This window comes from Schistocerca nitens, chromosome 3, assembly GCF_023898315.1.
Source record: "Schistocerca nitens isolate TAMUIC-IGC-003100 chromosome 3, iqSchNite1.1, whole genome shotgun sequence".
In the NCBI taxonomy this organism is placed as follows: Eukaryota; Metazoa; Arthropoda; class Insecta; order Orthoptera; family Acrididae; genus Schistocerca; species Schistocerca nitens.
This window is the reverse complement of record NC_064616.1, coordinates 743123859-743139715: the sequence shown is the minus strand read 5'-3', so window position 1 is coordinate 743139715 and position 15857 is coordinate 743123859. Positions and strand designations below refer to the sequence as shown.

The 15857-nt window shown below is 36.4% G+C and overlaps 1 protein-coding gene across 1 annotated transcript in view; it reads right to left on the bottom strand.

Moving 5' to 3' along the window:
• The window catches only part of LOC126248720 (uncharacterized protein KIAA2013 homolog), a 210011-nt gene that overhangs the window by 12465 nt on the left and 181689 nt on the right, over nucleotides 1-15857 (bottom strand). The window contains exon 10 of the mRNA XM_049950026.1: nucleotides 3371-3517. Within this exon, the coding sequence (XP_049805983.1) occupies nucleotides 3371-3517 (147 nt within the window). The remainder of the gene's footprint in view (nucleotides 1-3370; nucleotides 3518-15857) is intronic.

Here is a 15857-nt window from a genome sequence, read left to right as displayed (position 1 = left end):
CACTTCACCTGTCCATCCTCTTTTAGAATACTGCAGCACAGTGTGGGACCTTTAGCAGATAGGACTGACAGAGTACATCGAAAAAGTTCAAAGAAGGACAGCACATTTTGTATTATCGTGAAATATGGGAGAGAGTGTCACTGAAATTATACAGGATTTGGGCTGGAAATCATTGAAAGAAAAGCGTTTTTCATTGCGATGGAATCTTCTCACAAAATTCCAATCACCAACTTTCTTCTCTGAATGCGAAAATATTTTGTTGACACCTACCTACATAGGGAGGAACGATCACTATGATAAAATTAGGAAATCAGAGCTCATACGGAAATATACAGGTGTTTGTTCTTTCAGCGTGCTATACGAGATTGGAATAATAGAGAACTGTGAAGGTGGTTCTATGAACCCTCTGCCAGGCACTTAAATGTGATTTGCAGAGCATTGATGTAGATGTAAATACCAAACACTACTCAATATTCCCAGGGTATAGCAGTTGATAATTCTGAAGGGGAGTAAGTTAGGCTCTGCATCAGAGAGTAGTGCTCAGCTGGAACTTGAAAATTAGAAGCAGAGATAATTATAGATATGGGAGCAACAAGTGGAGGCAACATGAGTAAGTCCAACGAGGACACAGGTTTACAGTCTGTCTTGCAAGCTACAAACCAAATGTTAGTTAACATTAAGCAGGACTCAAACCAGAATTTTCAAGTGTGAACTCAATTTTTGTTATCTTTAAACAAGACTCAACCAAACGTTTTCTAGCATTAAGTAAGATTTAAACCACAAGGTTTCTAGCACTAGTCAAGACTCAGATCAAATGTTTATCAATGACAGACAAACTTAATAAAACTGTTAAATTTTGGAGTTGTAAGATAGACCAGAATATAGGAAACTGTAAAAAGACTGTAGTGATGGGATTCAAGTGGGCAGAAATTCATTGTGATGAACACATGAAAAAGGTTGGCGATAACTGTAGTAGAAGGCACATACAGATAGAGGTGCAGTGTACAGAAATAAATTCATCTCTAGAAGACTGGTTAATTCAGGTGCATGTGCAGATGCAATGTATGGAAGAGTACTGAAGTCTGGAAGCCAAGTAAGAGATGAATGATATTAACTGAAATACAGATCAGCCTGTAAGTGTATTTGAGTCTGGGTCATTTACTAGTAAGAGTGTGGCTGTGAAAAATGTTCTAGTTAAGTGCAAATTATTTTGCAAGTTTAACCCCAGGGGGATCAATTCATCCTGTAAATTTTTGAAAGATTTTAGAGATGTTTTAGCCACTTACTGGAATGAAAAGAAGAAGATATCATTTATCAAGAGCCAGTTGAATGCTGAAGCAGTAGGAGCCAAGGTCTGTCAATCAGTTAAGGAATTTGAAGCTTCATTTTTCTACAAGTATTGGCTAAATGAATGCCAGCAGGTACATTCAAACACTAGCTGGTACAATGGCATTTGTTGTCCTGTAAGGGGGTACAATTTGCTTCTATAGTATTTCAGAAGTGCTTGGAAAGAGATATCATGTGTTTATAGATTTCAAAGTATTTTCTGTAATGTAACAAGACTGAAGAAACAATGAAGGAATTAAACTTTTTACTTAACACACATAGTTCCAAACAGCATTCAGCTTGGGCTATTTATACTCCTGTCCCTGAGAAAATTATTTATAGCTTGTGTCATGAAGTCACAGGATTTGTGACAAAAACACAGTTTTGGTTGCGAAGGTTTTTATTTTCAAATTTATTGAAATCTAAAAATAAAAATCTCCACAACAAAGACTATTTTTATGTCAAATCTTACACTGGCTGGCATATCAACTGCGATGATGGAATGAAAGAAATTCACAGGATTTTTCCCCATGTTAATCTATGTTAAATGAAAAATTGAGTACTTATATGGAGGAGGTACAATTTTCAGTGATTGTGGACTGGCCTTGCAAAGGAAAGGATTAGTTAAGGAAATGTTGAAAAGGAAAGTCTGTGGGAGAAAAAGGAGATACGATGAGGTCAAGCTCATCAGTTTGGAAGTAAGAGACTTAGTTTTGGTAAACAGCAAAGAGAAATCCAACTGAATAAATGCTGGAATATAAAAATTCTGGATGATTTACCATGGTCTGTAAAAGGAAGCAAGTACATCATATGCAAATATTTATATTTTGACATTTCCCAGATCATGTAAATAATGTAAACATAACAGATGTGAATGGGTTGAGCACTTGAGATAGAACGATTAGCAACCCTAGCTTTGGCTACTTCTTGGAGGAAAAAAAAAAAAAAAAAAAAAAAAAAAAAAAAAAAAAAAAAAAAAAAAAACCACACACACACACACCGAACTTTCACACTCATACTGAGAACTTTTCATCTCGTCCTCTCAACAGCTGATTTGCCCATAGAACAGGTGGCTGGTGGGTAACTTTCCAAGTCAGACAAAATATTAACTTTCTAAATAAGGGGATAATATCTCAAAAGGACTGTAGTGGAAGTTACAAGACTTTCTATGTCCATAAACAGCATACATTGCACCTCATAGTACCCATCTGTACAAGCATTCCTCCAAGATTCTAGAATTATGTTAAGGAAATTGAAATGAGAAAAATTGTGTGAATAAAATGTCATTATCTGTGCAGGCTCCTGTACACAGAGAAGATATCATAACAAATTTGCTATACTATCCAGGAATAAGGCTGCTAGCATTACTACAGAACTTGCTATGGTGATTGCTTTCTTGACATCAAACTGAGTTATTACGCTGCCCCACAAGTTTCATCAAAATCTTTTAATTTAATGCCCCTGCACTCCACAGAATGCTAAATGTGGAGGAGTACCAATGCAGCCTCACAGAAAACAATAGGCTGAAAGGCTTTGACTAATGGAAGGAATGAATGCATTGGTGTGTGGACTCAAATGGATACTACTTGGTGTGCACAACTGACTTACCAAATCTGCAGGATTTTCATTTGTGTCAGACATTGTACACAGTGTTTTCTAACATAGTCCATGAAAAGGTCTGTACTGTACTGTACTATCTATCCACTGCCATTGGGTTACCCTGATGAAGATGAAACTGGCCACAGTACACAATTAAGGGGAAAAATATGTTATGCAGTACACACCATTATAGATGGTTCCCTAACAATCAAAGCAATCTTGCTTGTTTCATGTTGAGATAGTACATATGACAACTGTAGTGTCTAGAAATTCACAGTTTGACATGTGATGGCTACCCAACATTAACATTGTCTGCAACAACATACTCTTAGTTTTAATACCAAATTTTTGTTGTAATGCATAAGCTATAGTACATCAGAACTAAAAATAATTAAAATCTGTGGAATTAAATTTTATAATTAGAAAAAAAAGTTTCATACCATACCTTAGCAAAACTGGAGGGTCCAGGCAACCGGCATCACATCCATAATAATATTTATCACTTCGATCAAGTGCTACATACAGCACAGGTTTGTTGTCCTGAATTTCCACACTTATGTTCACATGAGTTAGGTTTCCATAGCTGATCCGCCTGAGAAAAGAAGATACACTCTAATACATTCAGGTACAGAATGACAGAACATATAACCAAAACTACATGGGGTGGGGGCTAAGAAAGATAAAATGCGGACACACACACACACACACACACACACACACACACACACACACACACACACACACACACACACACACACACACACACCACTTGGATTCTTAAGTCTTAAGTTTCTGTCCGTGCCATCATTCAAAAGCACTAAAAATAATAAGTGAAACAGCATTTTCTGAAACAAGGACAAAGATCCACACAGTTATGTGAAACAACATGTCCTATAATGTAATACTAGGTATCACTGGTGTAAATTGCTGGTGATCACTTTTTCTATTAAAGCCTTCATGACTTTTCATTGCAATATAAAGATTAGGGCCATCCGGCTCCTCCTACATCCAACCACACTTCTTCAATGAGTACACAATATGATTTGTATAGTACATGAGCAATACATAATAATAATAATAATAATAATAATAACAATAATGGAAATATTTATAGTAATGAATACATGGAATTTAAGAATTGTCAGTCTTATTAACATTAAATAATATTCTCATTAGGTTCTTGTCAAATGTGGGTAGTCAGCTCTAACAGGAAAGTATGACAACAGTACAGATGTATTCAGTATTCAGCTTATTCACCACTGACCACTTACAGCATAATAGGTCTGAACATTAAATATACAATTTACAATAACTTTACAGTAAAGTTTTTACAATTTGATTCAACTTCTTTTAGGAATATTCTTATATACTAATTTCAATGATTATTTCAAAATATTCTATTATCTTATAAAATGGGTGTTTGAGTAACCAGTCATAAATCTTATGTTTGAAAATATTACTGGTCAGTGACCGAGCAGATGATGGAAGTTTATTGAAGAGTTTTAAACTCATTATTTTGTGTGAGTTTGCAGTCTTTGTGAGTCTGTGTCTTGGTATGTCGAAGTCCAGTTTGCCTCTGGTGTTGTGGGGATGTATGTTCTCTCTGGTCTCAAACTCATTTAAGTTGCTTTTGACATAAAGCGATGCTGTGTAGATGTATACATTCACAACAGTTAATATCATGTGCTTGATAAAGAGGGGGCAGCAGTGTTCCTTGCGCTTAACTCTGCTCATTATTCTGATTACTTTTTTTTGAATTTTCAGAATTTCACTGAGAAAGCAAGAATGTCCCCATAACAATATGCCGTAGGAAATGTGTGATTGAAACAGGCCAAAATATACCACCTTTAGATACTCATCAGTGACTACATCTGTCAGTCTCCAGATGAGATAACACACTCTTGCTCTTGCAGATATGGCTAATATGTTCCTCCCGGTTTAATTCTGAATCCATGTGGAATCCTAACAATTTTACTGATTTGCTTTCAACAGCTGTGGTTAAACCCAGAATTAGTTCTTGTGCTTTATCAGGATTACATAGGAGTTCATTAGAAGAAAACCAATTCATTACTAGTTCTAGTTTTTCCTGTGATGCCTGATGCAGTTGTGTTGTGTCATGGTGTGTATTGAGCAGTGTTGTGTCACCTGCATAACACACAATTGAATTTGCTACTACATGGTAAGGTAAGTCATTAATTGCAATGATGAACAGAATAGGACCTAGGACCAAGCCCTGAGGCACTCCAGTCTGAACTTCCTTCAGCGAGGAGTATCTATTTTTAATTGATATGAACTGTCTCCTATTACTTAAGTATGATTCGATTACATCTAAAGATTGTTTGTGTATGCCATAAAATTCCAGTTTTGCAAGTAGGGTGTTAAATGGTATGCAGTCAAAGGTTTTGCTAAGATCACAAAGTACAACCGATACTAGATCCTTATTTTCGAATGCAGTTAACATCTGGTTAACAACCTCAGTGACAGAAGTGGTGGTATTTTTACCATGTTGACATGCAAACTGTCTGTTGGAGAGGAGTTCATGCTTTTCAAAATAGTTATTTAGTTGACTGTACATTAGACATTCAAAAACTTTAGAGAAAATTGGGACAATAGAAACTGGTCGATAGTTTTAGGGCAGATGCTTATCTCTCTTTATAAAGACTGGTATCACTTTAGCAGTTTTGAGTGCATCTGGGAAAACTCCAGATTCTAAACACATATTAAAAATTAAAGAAAGAGGTTGACAGATAAAGTGTATTATTTTTTTCATTACATAGTTAGAGAACCAATAACAGTCCATACTTTGGGAGTTGGTGAACTTCGCCACAACTTTTACTATATCCTCTGGGGTGACAACATTCCAGTGGAAAGTATATCTCCTATGGGGCACAGCACCAAGATGATCTAGTGCACAAGTGCCAATTTGCTTGATTTTGTTTTTCAGCTCACTCACTGAGGTTAGGAAGTAATTATTTACTTCTTCTGGGACCAGCATTGCATCTTGTGTGTGGGTTTGTGAATTATTTTGGTTGATGATGTCCCACGTTGCTTTACATTTGTTGGGAGCACTTTCAATGTAATGTTCACATGCCTCTTTTTTGGCCAAGGACAGTTTGTCTTTGTAGATTTTTTTACATTTTAGATAAGCTCTATAAGACGTATTATCTAGCTCAGGTCCTTGTTTAAAAGAATTTTTATATATTCTGTACAGTCTGAGCATCTCCTCACTAGTGAGAGCTAGCTCATCTGTACACCATTTTAGCTGTTCGTTTTTCTGTTTATGCTTAGGGCTACTTTTGATTAATGGTGAGCAGGAGTACCATAACTCTCTGAATACTTTCAGGACGTTGTTAAACACCATTTCACCAGCACCCTTCTCCGGTTGTGTGTTGTATACAAAGTCACAGTTAACATCAGATAATCTGTCAATAAATATATTCATCTTTCTGCCCTCTTATCCATGTGGCATTAGACTTGATTCTGATTGATTTGTCTGATTTAGGCAACCGATCACAGCAGAATGTTAAAATCAACAGTTCATGATCAGCTAGGGCTCCACTGGCAAGTCTGACATCATACATGTCTCTAGAAAAATTTACTATAATATTATCTAAGAACGCATTATCCCCCCGTGTTGGTGTATAATTTGTACATTGTAAATTTAGTGCTCTTAAGATATTAAAAAATGTTCTACTAACATGTTCATCACTGTTGGCCATTTCAATGTTGAAATCACCACAGATAATTAGTTTTATTTTAGATTTTAGTATTTTCCTCATAAGCAGCTCAAATCTTTCGAAAAATGTATTTACATCTCCACCTCGTGATCTATATAAGCTAAGAATTATAGTATTCTCTGCGTTTAGTCTTATACATCTAAATTCTCCATCTAGTTCTGCACAGTAAGAGCTAACATCTATTTTGGTAAACATTATAGTATCTTTAACAAATATTAGAACACCTCCATTCTTTCTTTCACTTCTACACATAATGTCTCCAACAGCATACCCTTGAGGAACAAAATATTGTACTTGATCTTCTGTCAGCCAATGTTCTGAGATACAAACAACATCAACGTTTTCAATACTGCAAAAATGTTCTAACTGTAGTACTTTGTTCCTAATGCAGGGAATGTTCGTTTGCATCACAGTAACAAATTTATGTTTATTGTCTGTGAACACTCTCTAATTCGAATGCTGCTTTTAGCACCTAGTTCAAGTACAGGAGGTTTATTACCCACCGATTCACTGACTTTTATACTAAAAAATGACGAACATTCCAGGTATTATTCAAACTACTACTTTTGTAGATTGTTTTTTTCCATGTGAGTCTTTTTTAATTATTTCGTTGACACGTTCGCACACAAACTTTTTCCCTTCATAGTTTAGGTGGTGTCCATGTCTGGTGTGAAGGTTACACTGCGGTTTACTTATATCGACCACAGCACAATTTGCGTATTCAGAGAACAGTTTCTTCATTTTAATATTTGTTCTTCGAATTTCTTTATTAACGCAGAAACTATAGATTAGATCATGCCTATGAGGCGCTGTAGCAACAACTGTATTCCTTGATTTATTTTTTCTAGAAAGTTCTGAAGCACTTTTATGCATACATCTGCTTCATTTTTCACATCATCATTTGATCCCATTATGCATATGACAAAGTCATTTTCTTGCGTGGATTTTGTTTAAATGCAAGTGTCTAAAACGTGCTTAGTTCCCGCTGCAGGTTTGACAACACTGCTCACTGCTATGTCCCAATATACTTCTTGAAACATACTAGATATATTCCTGCCATGGCTGTCTGTTAGATAAAGCACACTGTTCTTTTTACCTAATGTTCCCCACTTATCATCATTTTTCTCAGAGTGATATTCGTTTTCAGCGCATTGTCATTTGAAAGGTCTGGATCATTTATACTATCTTTAACACCATCACTGGACTGCAGAACACCGTATTTGTTTTTATCTGTAAATGTAACTGCTGTTGCAAAGTTCGTTGTTATTTTTCCAGCTAAAGCCCTACCTTTGTGTCTCACTTCTTTCCACTCGGACGATTTGTACCTTTCGTCAGGTGCCACTTCACTTGATTTGTTCTTTGACCGTAGTTCCCGATTTTAATTCTTAAGTGTGGTGATTTCATTTCTTAAAGTATTGACTAAGAATTGTAGACCTGAAACTCATTCTCTTAAATTTGTTATTTCGAAATTACAATTCTCGCAAACTCCCTTTTCTAGCACATAACTGTAACTTTTTCCCGTATTATAGTTACACACTTCTACACTCGCGGCCATCTTGATACAAACAGTAGTCACAAACAAGCTACAATAGCTCATTACAGTGGAGAAAACATTGACTGGTCAGAGGAAGACTAAGAAATGATAGGGTAAGATTAGCAGATAAGATAGAAAGAAGAAAAGAGAAAGGGATGAGAACAGCAAGGAGAGGGAAGATACACAGATGAAAAAAGTTAAAACTTTAATCTCTTGAATGAAGAGTAGTTTTGGATAAGACAAAAGCTACAGGATAATTTTTTTCACAAACGTGTGGCTGAAAAAAAAAAAAAAAAAAAAAAAAAAAGGAGAAAGATCTAGTGGTGTGCACAGGTACAGTCAAGATGTTGGATGTATCTGATTTGGTATTGTTGTTGTTGAATGGTGATATGTGTCTAATATGTGAGGGGAGGTATGTGAGGACACCAGTGACTAAGAAAGCGATGGAGTGACCAAAGTTTGTGAAAATTATGTCTGTCTGGTTGTATCCAACCTAACTGAGATAGGAAGAACTAATAGGATTAAACAACGAAATATTGCACACATATCTTATGCAAGTGCTCACTGATAGTTCAAGTCATCTGGAGTTCTCACTATTCGTGCCATCTCGAGCTACATCACAGAAGTAAAGATTTGGCAGTATTAAAGACTGGACTAATTTTTGTTTGGTTTGATGTGGGAATATTCATCTAAATGTTTGGATTGCATACAGACTGGAGAGAGATTTCCTATAAGCTGCACCTGTTCAATCTTCCTAATTTAGGTGCTCATCCAAGGTTAAGCCAAGGCCTTTTATCGCTTTCCGAAATGGTAACTGGATACAATCGAGAGGTATTGGAATGGCAGTTTCAAGAAAACGTTCACTGATCAACTTTCAGTGAGATATGAGGATGACCAAGGACAAAACCCTGGGGGACTCCAGACAACACATTTTTCCACAACGATTTCTCCGACCAGCAGACGATTCGCTGACGTGTGTTTTCGAGATAGCAGCACTGTACTTCAGTTGTTTCATTTTAATAAATAATAAACTGAAATAAAATGTATTAAAAACATTAATGTACTCAAGCAGTGTTAATTTGTCAGTTCACATCTGTCCATAGCATGTCTAACGTTTTCAGTCACTTTGTTCAATTCAGTTTCTGTGTGTCTTTGGAAGCCCAATTGATATTTATCACAGATATCATAAATTTTGAGGAACTCTGTCACCAGAATAGTCATATTGACAACATTTTTAATCATACCTAGGCTCAACCATCATTATCTACTGCCTCAGAGGAAATTCTCATGACTACATTCTGTACTGTGTCCACACAAACATGTTTTAAGAAAAACGCATCTGTCCAGAAGGTGCTCTTGTGGCTGATATCTTATCACAACTACAGAATTGACTACTGTTGATACAAAATAGTTTAGCAGGAACTTGAAACATACTATCAGATTTTGCCTTTTCTATGCCAAAGCGGCACAGTTTTTCTAACAGTGCTGCAGGATTCAACCTTTTACATAGAACACTCTTAACTTTTGCTCTTTATCTTACCTGCCCACTGTTCCCATTTCTCTCTTTTTCCTACCATTTCATTTGTACATGTACCCTGAGATTTTTTCAGCATTCATCTCTTATTTGACTGTGTGAAGCTCATATCAGTATCCTGAAATTCGAAGTCAGTCTCCTGTTAACATTAACTTCTTCCCTGAATTTCATGTGGCACTCAAATATATTTCTCGTTTCCCATCTGACACTTTCTCAGAAAGGAACGACTATTAAATTCTTGAAGTCCTAAAGTTTGCATAACTCTTGATCAACTTTTTTCATTTTTAGCAACTAGTATGTAAATTCTCCTGTTCAAACAAACTCTGAATACAAATAGGTTATTAAGTCACTTGTGTGAACAAGTACACCATCTTTCACCTATCTCTGTCAGTGGAGCATACACCTGTATGATAAACAGCATATCAAAATATCATATGAAATGTTCCAGCCAATCACTGAAAAACCTCAGCCACAGTTCCACAAATCCATGTCACTAAATAAATTACACATTAAAAGGAACATTAATGCAAGACCTGAAAAGCAATATTAGATACATAATTCTGTCTGTCTGATTAAGATACAACAGAGATAAGCAAAGTTTTTCTTCACCAGAAATCCCATATGTTTGTCACTACACAAAGCTATACAAAGTGTATGTTTCACAACTCCTGACTATCTGGAAGATGTCATGCTGATACGAAAACCTACAACCATGCTTTTATATCACAGATTAATCTCCTAATTGGCACATAGTGAAAGTTCAGTCATTCAAGTAGAATAAACTTATAAAAATGCTATGTGCTACAAAGTAACACTTTAAGGTTATTTCATCCCATCTGGGTTGTTGTAGGGGGAACATCATGTCACATTTACCAGTCACAGTTTACTGTTCCTCTCTTCTAAACATCAATTATTTCAGTAATGCACAACTTACTTGTAAATGGCGATGTACTGAAGTTCATACAGCAATAAAGTGGCACACAGCCTTGGATTTCGTACATAACAATATTGTCATCTTGTCCTGAACTTTTCAGTTTAGTTAACATCTAGGATGAATTTACCTGATGGAGGCATGAAGCATTTTCAAAAAGTAAGGACTATTCAGCTGAAAAAAAAAGTATTCCCCAGAAAAAATTTCATTGGTGGTATTAGGTTGGTACAAACCTACTTCTCAATTCCACATCATCACTGTTTATTTCAAAGCACTTTTCACGACACTGCACTAACTTCTTCAAGACTTCTGCATAAAAGTTCTCCACCTGAGAATTAACTGGTTGACAATGACAGTCTTGTGTTCTTTTTCATCTTCAAACCATTGTGCATCAGGTCATTGTCTCAAGTGCAACATGAGATAACATTTGCTGGATGCACTTTCAGGGCTGTAGGGTGGGTAGTCAAAAATTCCCAATAGAAATGCTGATTGTGCCACTTGATACAGGCAGGGATTTCTGCTCCTCGATACAGGCAGGGCTTGTTAATGTGTGTTGTCATTGATGACGATTACCCTCCTCCTCCCCTCCCCCTCCCCACCCCTCCCTCATGTACACATGCAGTCAACATGAAAAAAATCAGCCAGAGCATCAATAATCAACTGATGAGATTGCAGTTTTTATTCCGCTTGAAGCACGATTTCATTGGTTCACACAACTGGTCTGCCATCCTCTGCTATTCATCATCATGCATATTTGTATAGCCTCTTTTAAAGTCTCAACACCATTGTTGAACCTTTCTTTCACTCATATCTGTAAGCCCAAAAACTGGGAACAGCTCCTGAAAAATACCTGCGGCTGTACATCCTTTTGCACATAAAATTCAAAGCACTGTACCCACTTTGTAACTATTTTTCAAAGTGTTGTTATTTATTTTCATTTACAAGCTACTGAATCAAAATCGTGAGTTCTGTAGTTTCATAAACAATCATTGGATTGCACTGCATTCAGGAAACTTTGTTCTCAGTTTTCACAATTTAAATACAAACAAATTGCCCTTATTTTTGCATATACCTCGTACATGAGCAACTACCTGGAAGACAGGCAGTTGAGAAACTTTTCACCATAATGCATCTCATCTTCTGCAGTTTACATAGGATTGGTAAACTTGCTGAATGCTAGTCCAAAAGACCAACCACCTCTGCAACTGTTGTGTTCATCTCCAAAGATTTCATGTTCTCTATTTATGCTAATGTAGCATCAGAACACTCATTTACTATATTTACAAAACTGAAGTTATACTGTGTCAGTATGTACAGCATTGTTCATTAAGGTTCTCAATCAGCTTGTATTAATTGTGATTCATCACCTTTGTGAAGCACGTCAGATCAAATACAAAAGAAATAAAGAAAGCTGTAACATTGTTAATATCTGTAATTTGACAAAGCTTATGTAAGTAACAAGCAGCTCAACAACCTTAGCTTGGTTAAGTTTGTTATGTACGAAGCTAGTTCAGTATGCTTTAGTGGTCAGTGCCACTGCCATGTGCCTGCCAGCCTCTACACACTCCCTTCTATTTCCAGTATTTACTCGAATCTAAGCCGCACTTTTTTTCCGGTTTTTGCAATCCAAGAAAACGCCTGTGGCTTAGAATCAAGTGCAAAGTAAGTGGAAGTTCTGAAAAATGTTGGTAGGTGCCGCTATAACTAACTTCTGCCATCGAATATATGTAGCACTACACAGGCATGCTTTGCAAGCACAAAGATAAATACTGGCACCAAAACCTCAGCATCAGTAAATAAATTAAAAGAAAATGTAGAAGAATGTAAACATTATGCCATGTATTCTTTCGTGTTTGCTGCTATCTCGTTTAAATCCTGTCTGCCTAATAACTACAAAACTAGAGTGAGACAACAGCAAATGCACAAGAATATACATATCATGTCATGTTTATATTCCTATTATTGTTATGCTGAATAGTGATACAGTCAGAAATGGAGCACAGCAGCTGACTGGATTTTTAAATCTAAGATGAATCTAATTTCTGTGCAGAATTTAATGTACTAAAGAGGCGTCTGAAAAGATTTTCAAACGGAGAAAATTTTTTGCTAAACTCTCATTCAGAACATCTTCTATCATATGCAGTCTATTATTCGGTTCTTGTTGATCACTATCAAAGAAAGCAGCAGTGTAAGTAACAACAAATAGCAGTCTCTTGCCATTGTTTCGCTTATGAGAAAATTCCCCTCTGCTTTTTTTTTTTAAAGCCACAGAAGCGCGCACAAAAGCAAGCCATGCCGTGAGTGGTGACAGATTGTAAACACTTATTATCAGAATGCAACAAACAAAGCATGACACAGTACAATAATGCATTTTCAGCTTAGAGTGATGTAAACACCTATAACAAAGAGAACGGCACTTATCAGATCAGATCAAAATAATCAACTGATTCAAACCAGATGAAGCACATGAAAAAGGAAGGGTACCCGTATAAATACGGGCAGAGTGCCTGACACATAGCAATGGTGACTTGGTAAAGCTTAACTGTTAAGCTTACGACTTGAACCAAACTCCTGTAGCTGAATCTTCATCCATTCGACCTCAATTGTGCCTCATGTTACAACGGACCAACTTTGTTTCGATTTGGAGGTGCGGTCTAAAACTTTTCTCTCCCCTTGAATTTCTAGTCTCAAATTTCAGGTGCGGCTTAGATTCAGGAAATTTTTTTTCCTTGATTTCGAGTCTCATTTTTAAGGTGTAGCCTTGATTCGAGTGTGGTTTAAATTCGAGTAAATACGGTGGTCCAGTATATAGTGCAGTACTGTGCCTTAATTTGTAGTTCTCGACTGAGTTGTCTCCAGTGTTCAGGGAATTGGGTACAATACCTTGTTCAACATACTGAATTTTGTTTTTTGTAACTTTACTTTCAACAAAGTTTTTATTAAGAATTGTTATTAAATTTCAACACCCATCTGTTTGCATTACAAAGTTGACTGCTAACTTATATTTTGGTATGAACAGTGAGATTTGCTTTATCACGTGATACAGCATAAACGGTTTTAGCTTAAATTGATCCCATACCATCAACCGGTGGGATAGAACAACACTGTAAGTATAAAAAATTACAGGTTTCACTAATAAAGAATAGTTGAGGATGTTGGAATAATCAGATTTTGATGTCAATGATCCAGCATTTAATGAGTTTTCTATTGAAGATGACACGTTTGTGGATGAAACTGAAAACAAAGGCAATGACAATGATAATGACAATGACTGTGTTGGTAATTTTGATGGCAATGGACTGCAAGTAATCTACACCAAGTAGAACTGTAACGAGCACAAACCATGACCAAGGCTAAACTGATAACACCCTAACAACCCAAGATTGCATTTACAGGCTACATTCATCCACAGTATATGTTTCATTGACAATATGCACGTGACTGTGATTGTATTACAAACACACCTTCGAAAGTTATACCGCAATAAGCAGAGAGGAGCTTGGAGCTGCTGGTAGGCACAAGGTGCGTGGCATCAGGCTCTGCTGTGTCCACCGGGGGTCTTTGTAGCAGTCACGTGTTAATTCCCTAATAGTGTGTAGTGCTTATATTTTATGATAGGAAGAAATCATTGATACATTTATGGTTCTATAAGTAAGCCAGTATTTCAAAACTTTCTCTGTAAACCGCAGCAGGTTTCATCAGTCCAACTACAAAATCATCTGGCTCCACAGCAATTTGTACAGAATCTGTTTTTTTGGCCTGTGATCTCTTTTATTGTCACCTCGAAAAAGAGACAGCTACAGATAGTGGCATCATGTTTAACTTTACTGTGAAATTAGAATAATGAAATGTTTGTATGGTATTAAAGGCTGGGAGACTCCACATGGAATGCTCAGCCACCTGGTGCAAGTATTTTTATTTGACACCATTACTTACACACACGCACGCGCACGCGCACGCACACACACACACACACACACACCACTAGACACCCATTCCATTCAAAAAAATAGAAGAAAGTTTTAAGATACTCCACCAATTCCAGAAGTCATATAAAATGGGTTTAATGGAAAAGCTGAAAATTTTTGCACACCACAAAAAGCAGGGGAAAACAATTCTAAATGACAAACTAGATAGTGAATCAGTTAATTTTTTCAAATTATATAAATACGCTCAGTTCTTCATTGACTCTACTCAACATTTGCAACAAAACAGAATATAAAGCATAATCGATAATGTAAAATAAATGTAAAATAAATTTATAGTTGACAACTATAAACACACATCCACAGAAAATGCAACACCTCTGACTGTATCTGCACTCTTTGTGAAATCATACTCTCATACTTTGAGGGGGTGTTGAAAAGTAATTTCCCTCGGTTTTTTGTTCTGTTCTTAATATTAGTTGAGATGTTACATGTCATGCATATTACTCAGTTGACTTTTCCTCTTTGTTGACAAAAGTTGCAACCCTCTGCCACCACAGGGCTCTGAATCGTAGTGTGTAAGGTGGTGGTGTTTAAAATAACTATGTCGGTGTGTAAGACACCTTGAGAAAACTGAAAGCACAAATTCAAAGAGTTTGTCCACACATGGAGCACCCTTTACTTCAGCATGACAATGGCAGACCACACGAGCACTGCAACAATATGACGCCTTGGGTTCACTACCCCATCTGATTTTCATCTGTTTGCAAAACATAAAGAACACCTTCAAGGACTTCATTTGATGGTGATGCAGCTCTGCAAGCAGAGGTGAAGTTGTGGCTCTGTCAAAAAAGTTAAACATTCTACAATGACAGTATCAACAAACCGGTCTCTCATTGGGAGCAATATGTTCATCACCAGGGTGATCATGCTCAGAAATAAATAATAAAGGTGTGGAATGTTAATAATGTTTGTTATGTTTAAAAAGCTTTAAGAGTTTCCACATAATAAACTCAGAGGCATTACTTTTCAGCACGTACTTGTATCTCTGTAACATATTTCAATTTAAAAAGCAAACTGTGTGAGTGATGGTTTGCATGTGAGTGGTATTCTGCACAATGTAGAAGGCACGGTTTCTTATAACCTCAAGACAATGACTGTAGTGGAAAAGAAACAGAAAACTCACATGCGAACATCTCATCTCATAAAATACTTATGTAAAACAAATGCACTTGACACTGAGAATAATTCTCGAAATACATCATGCTAA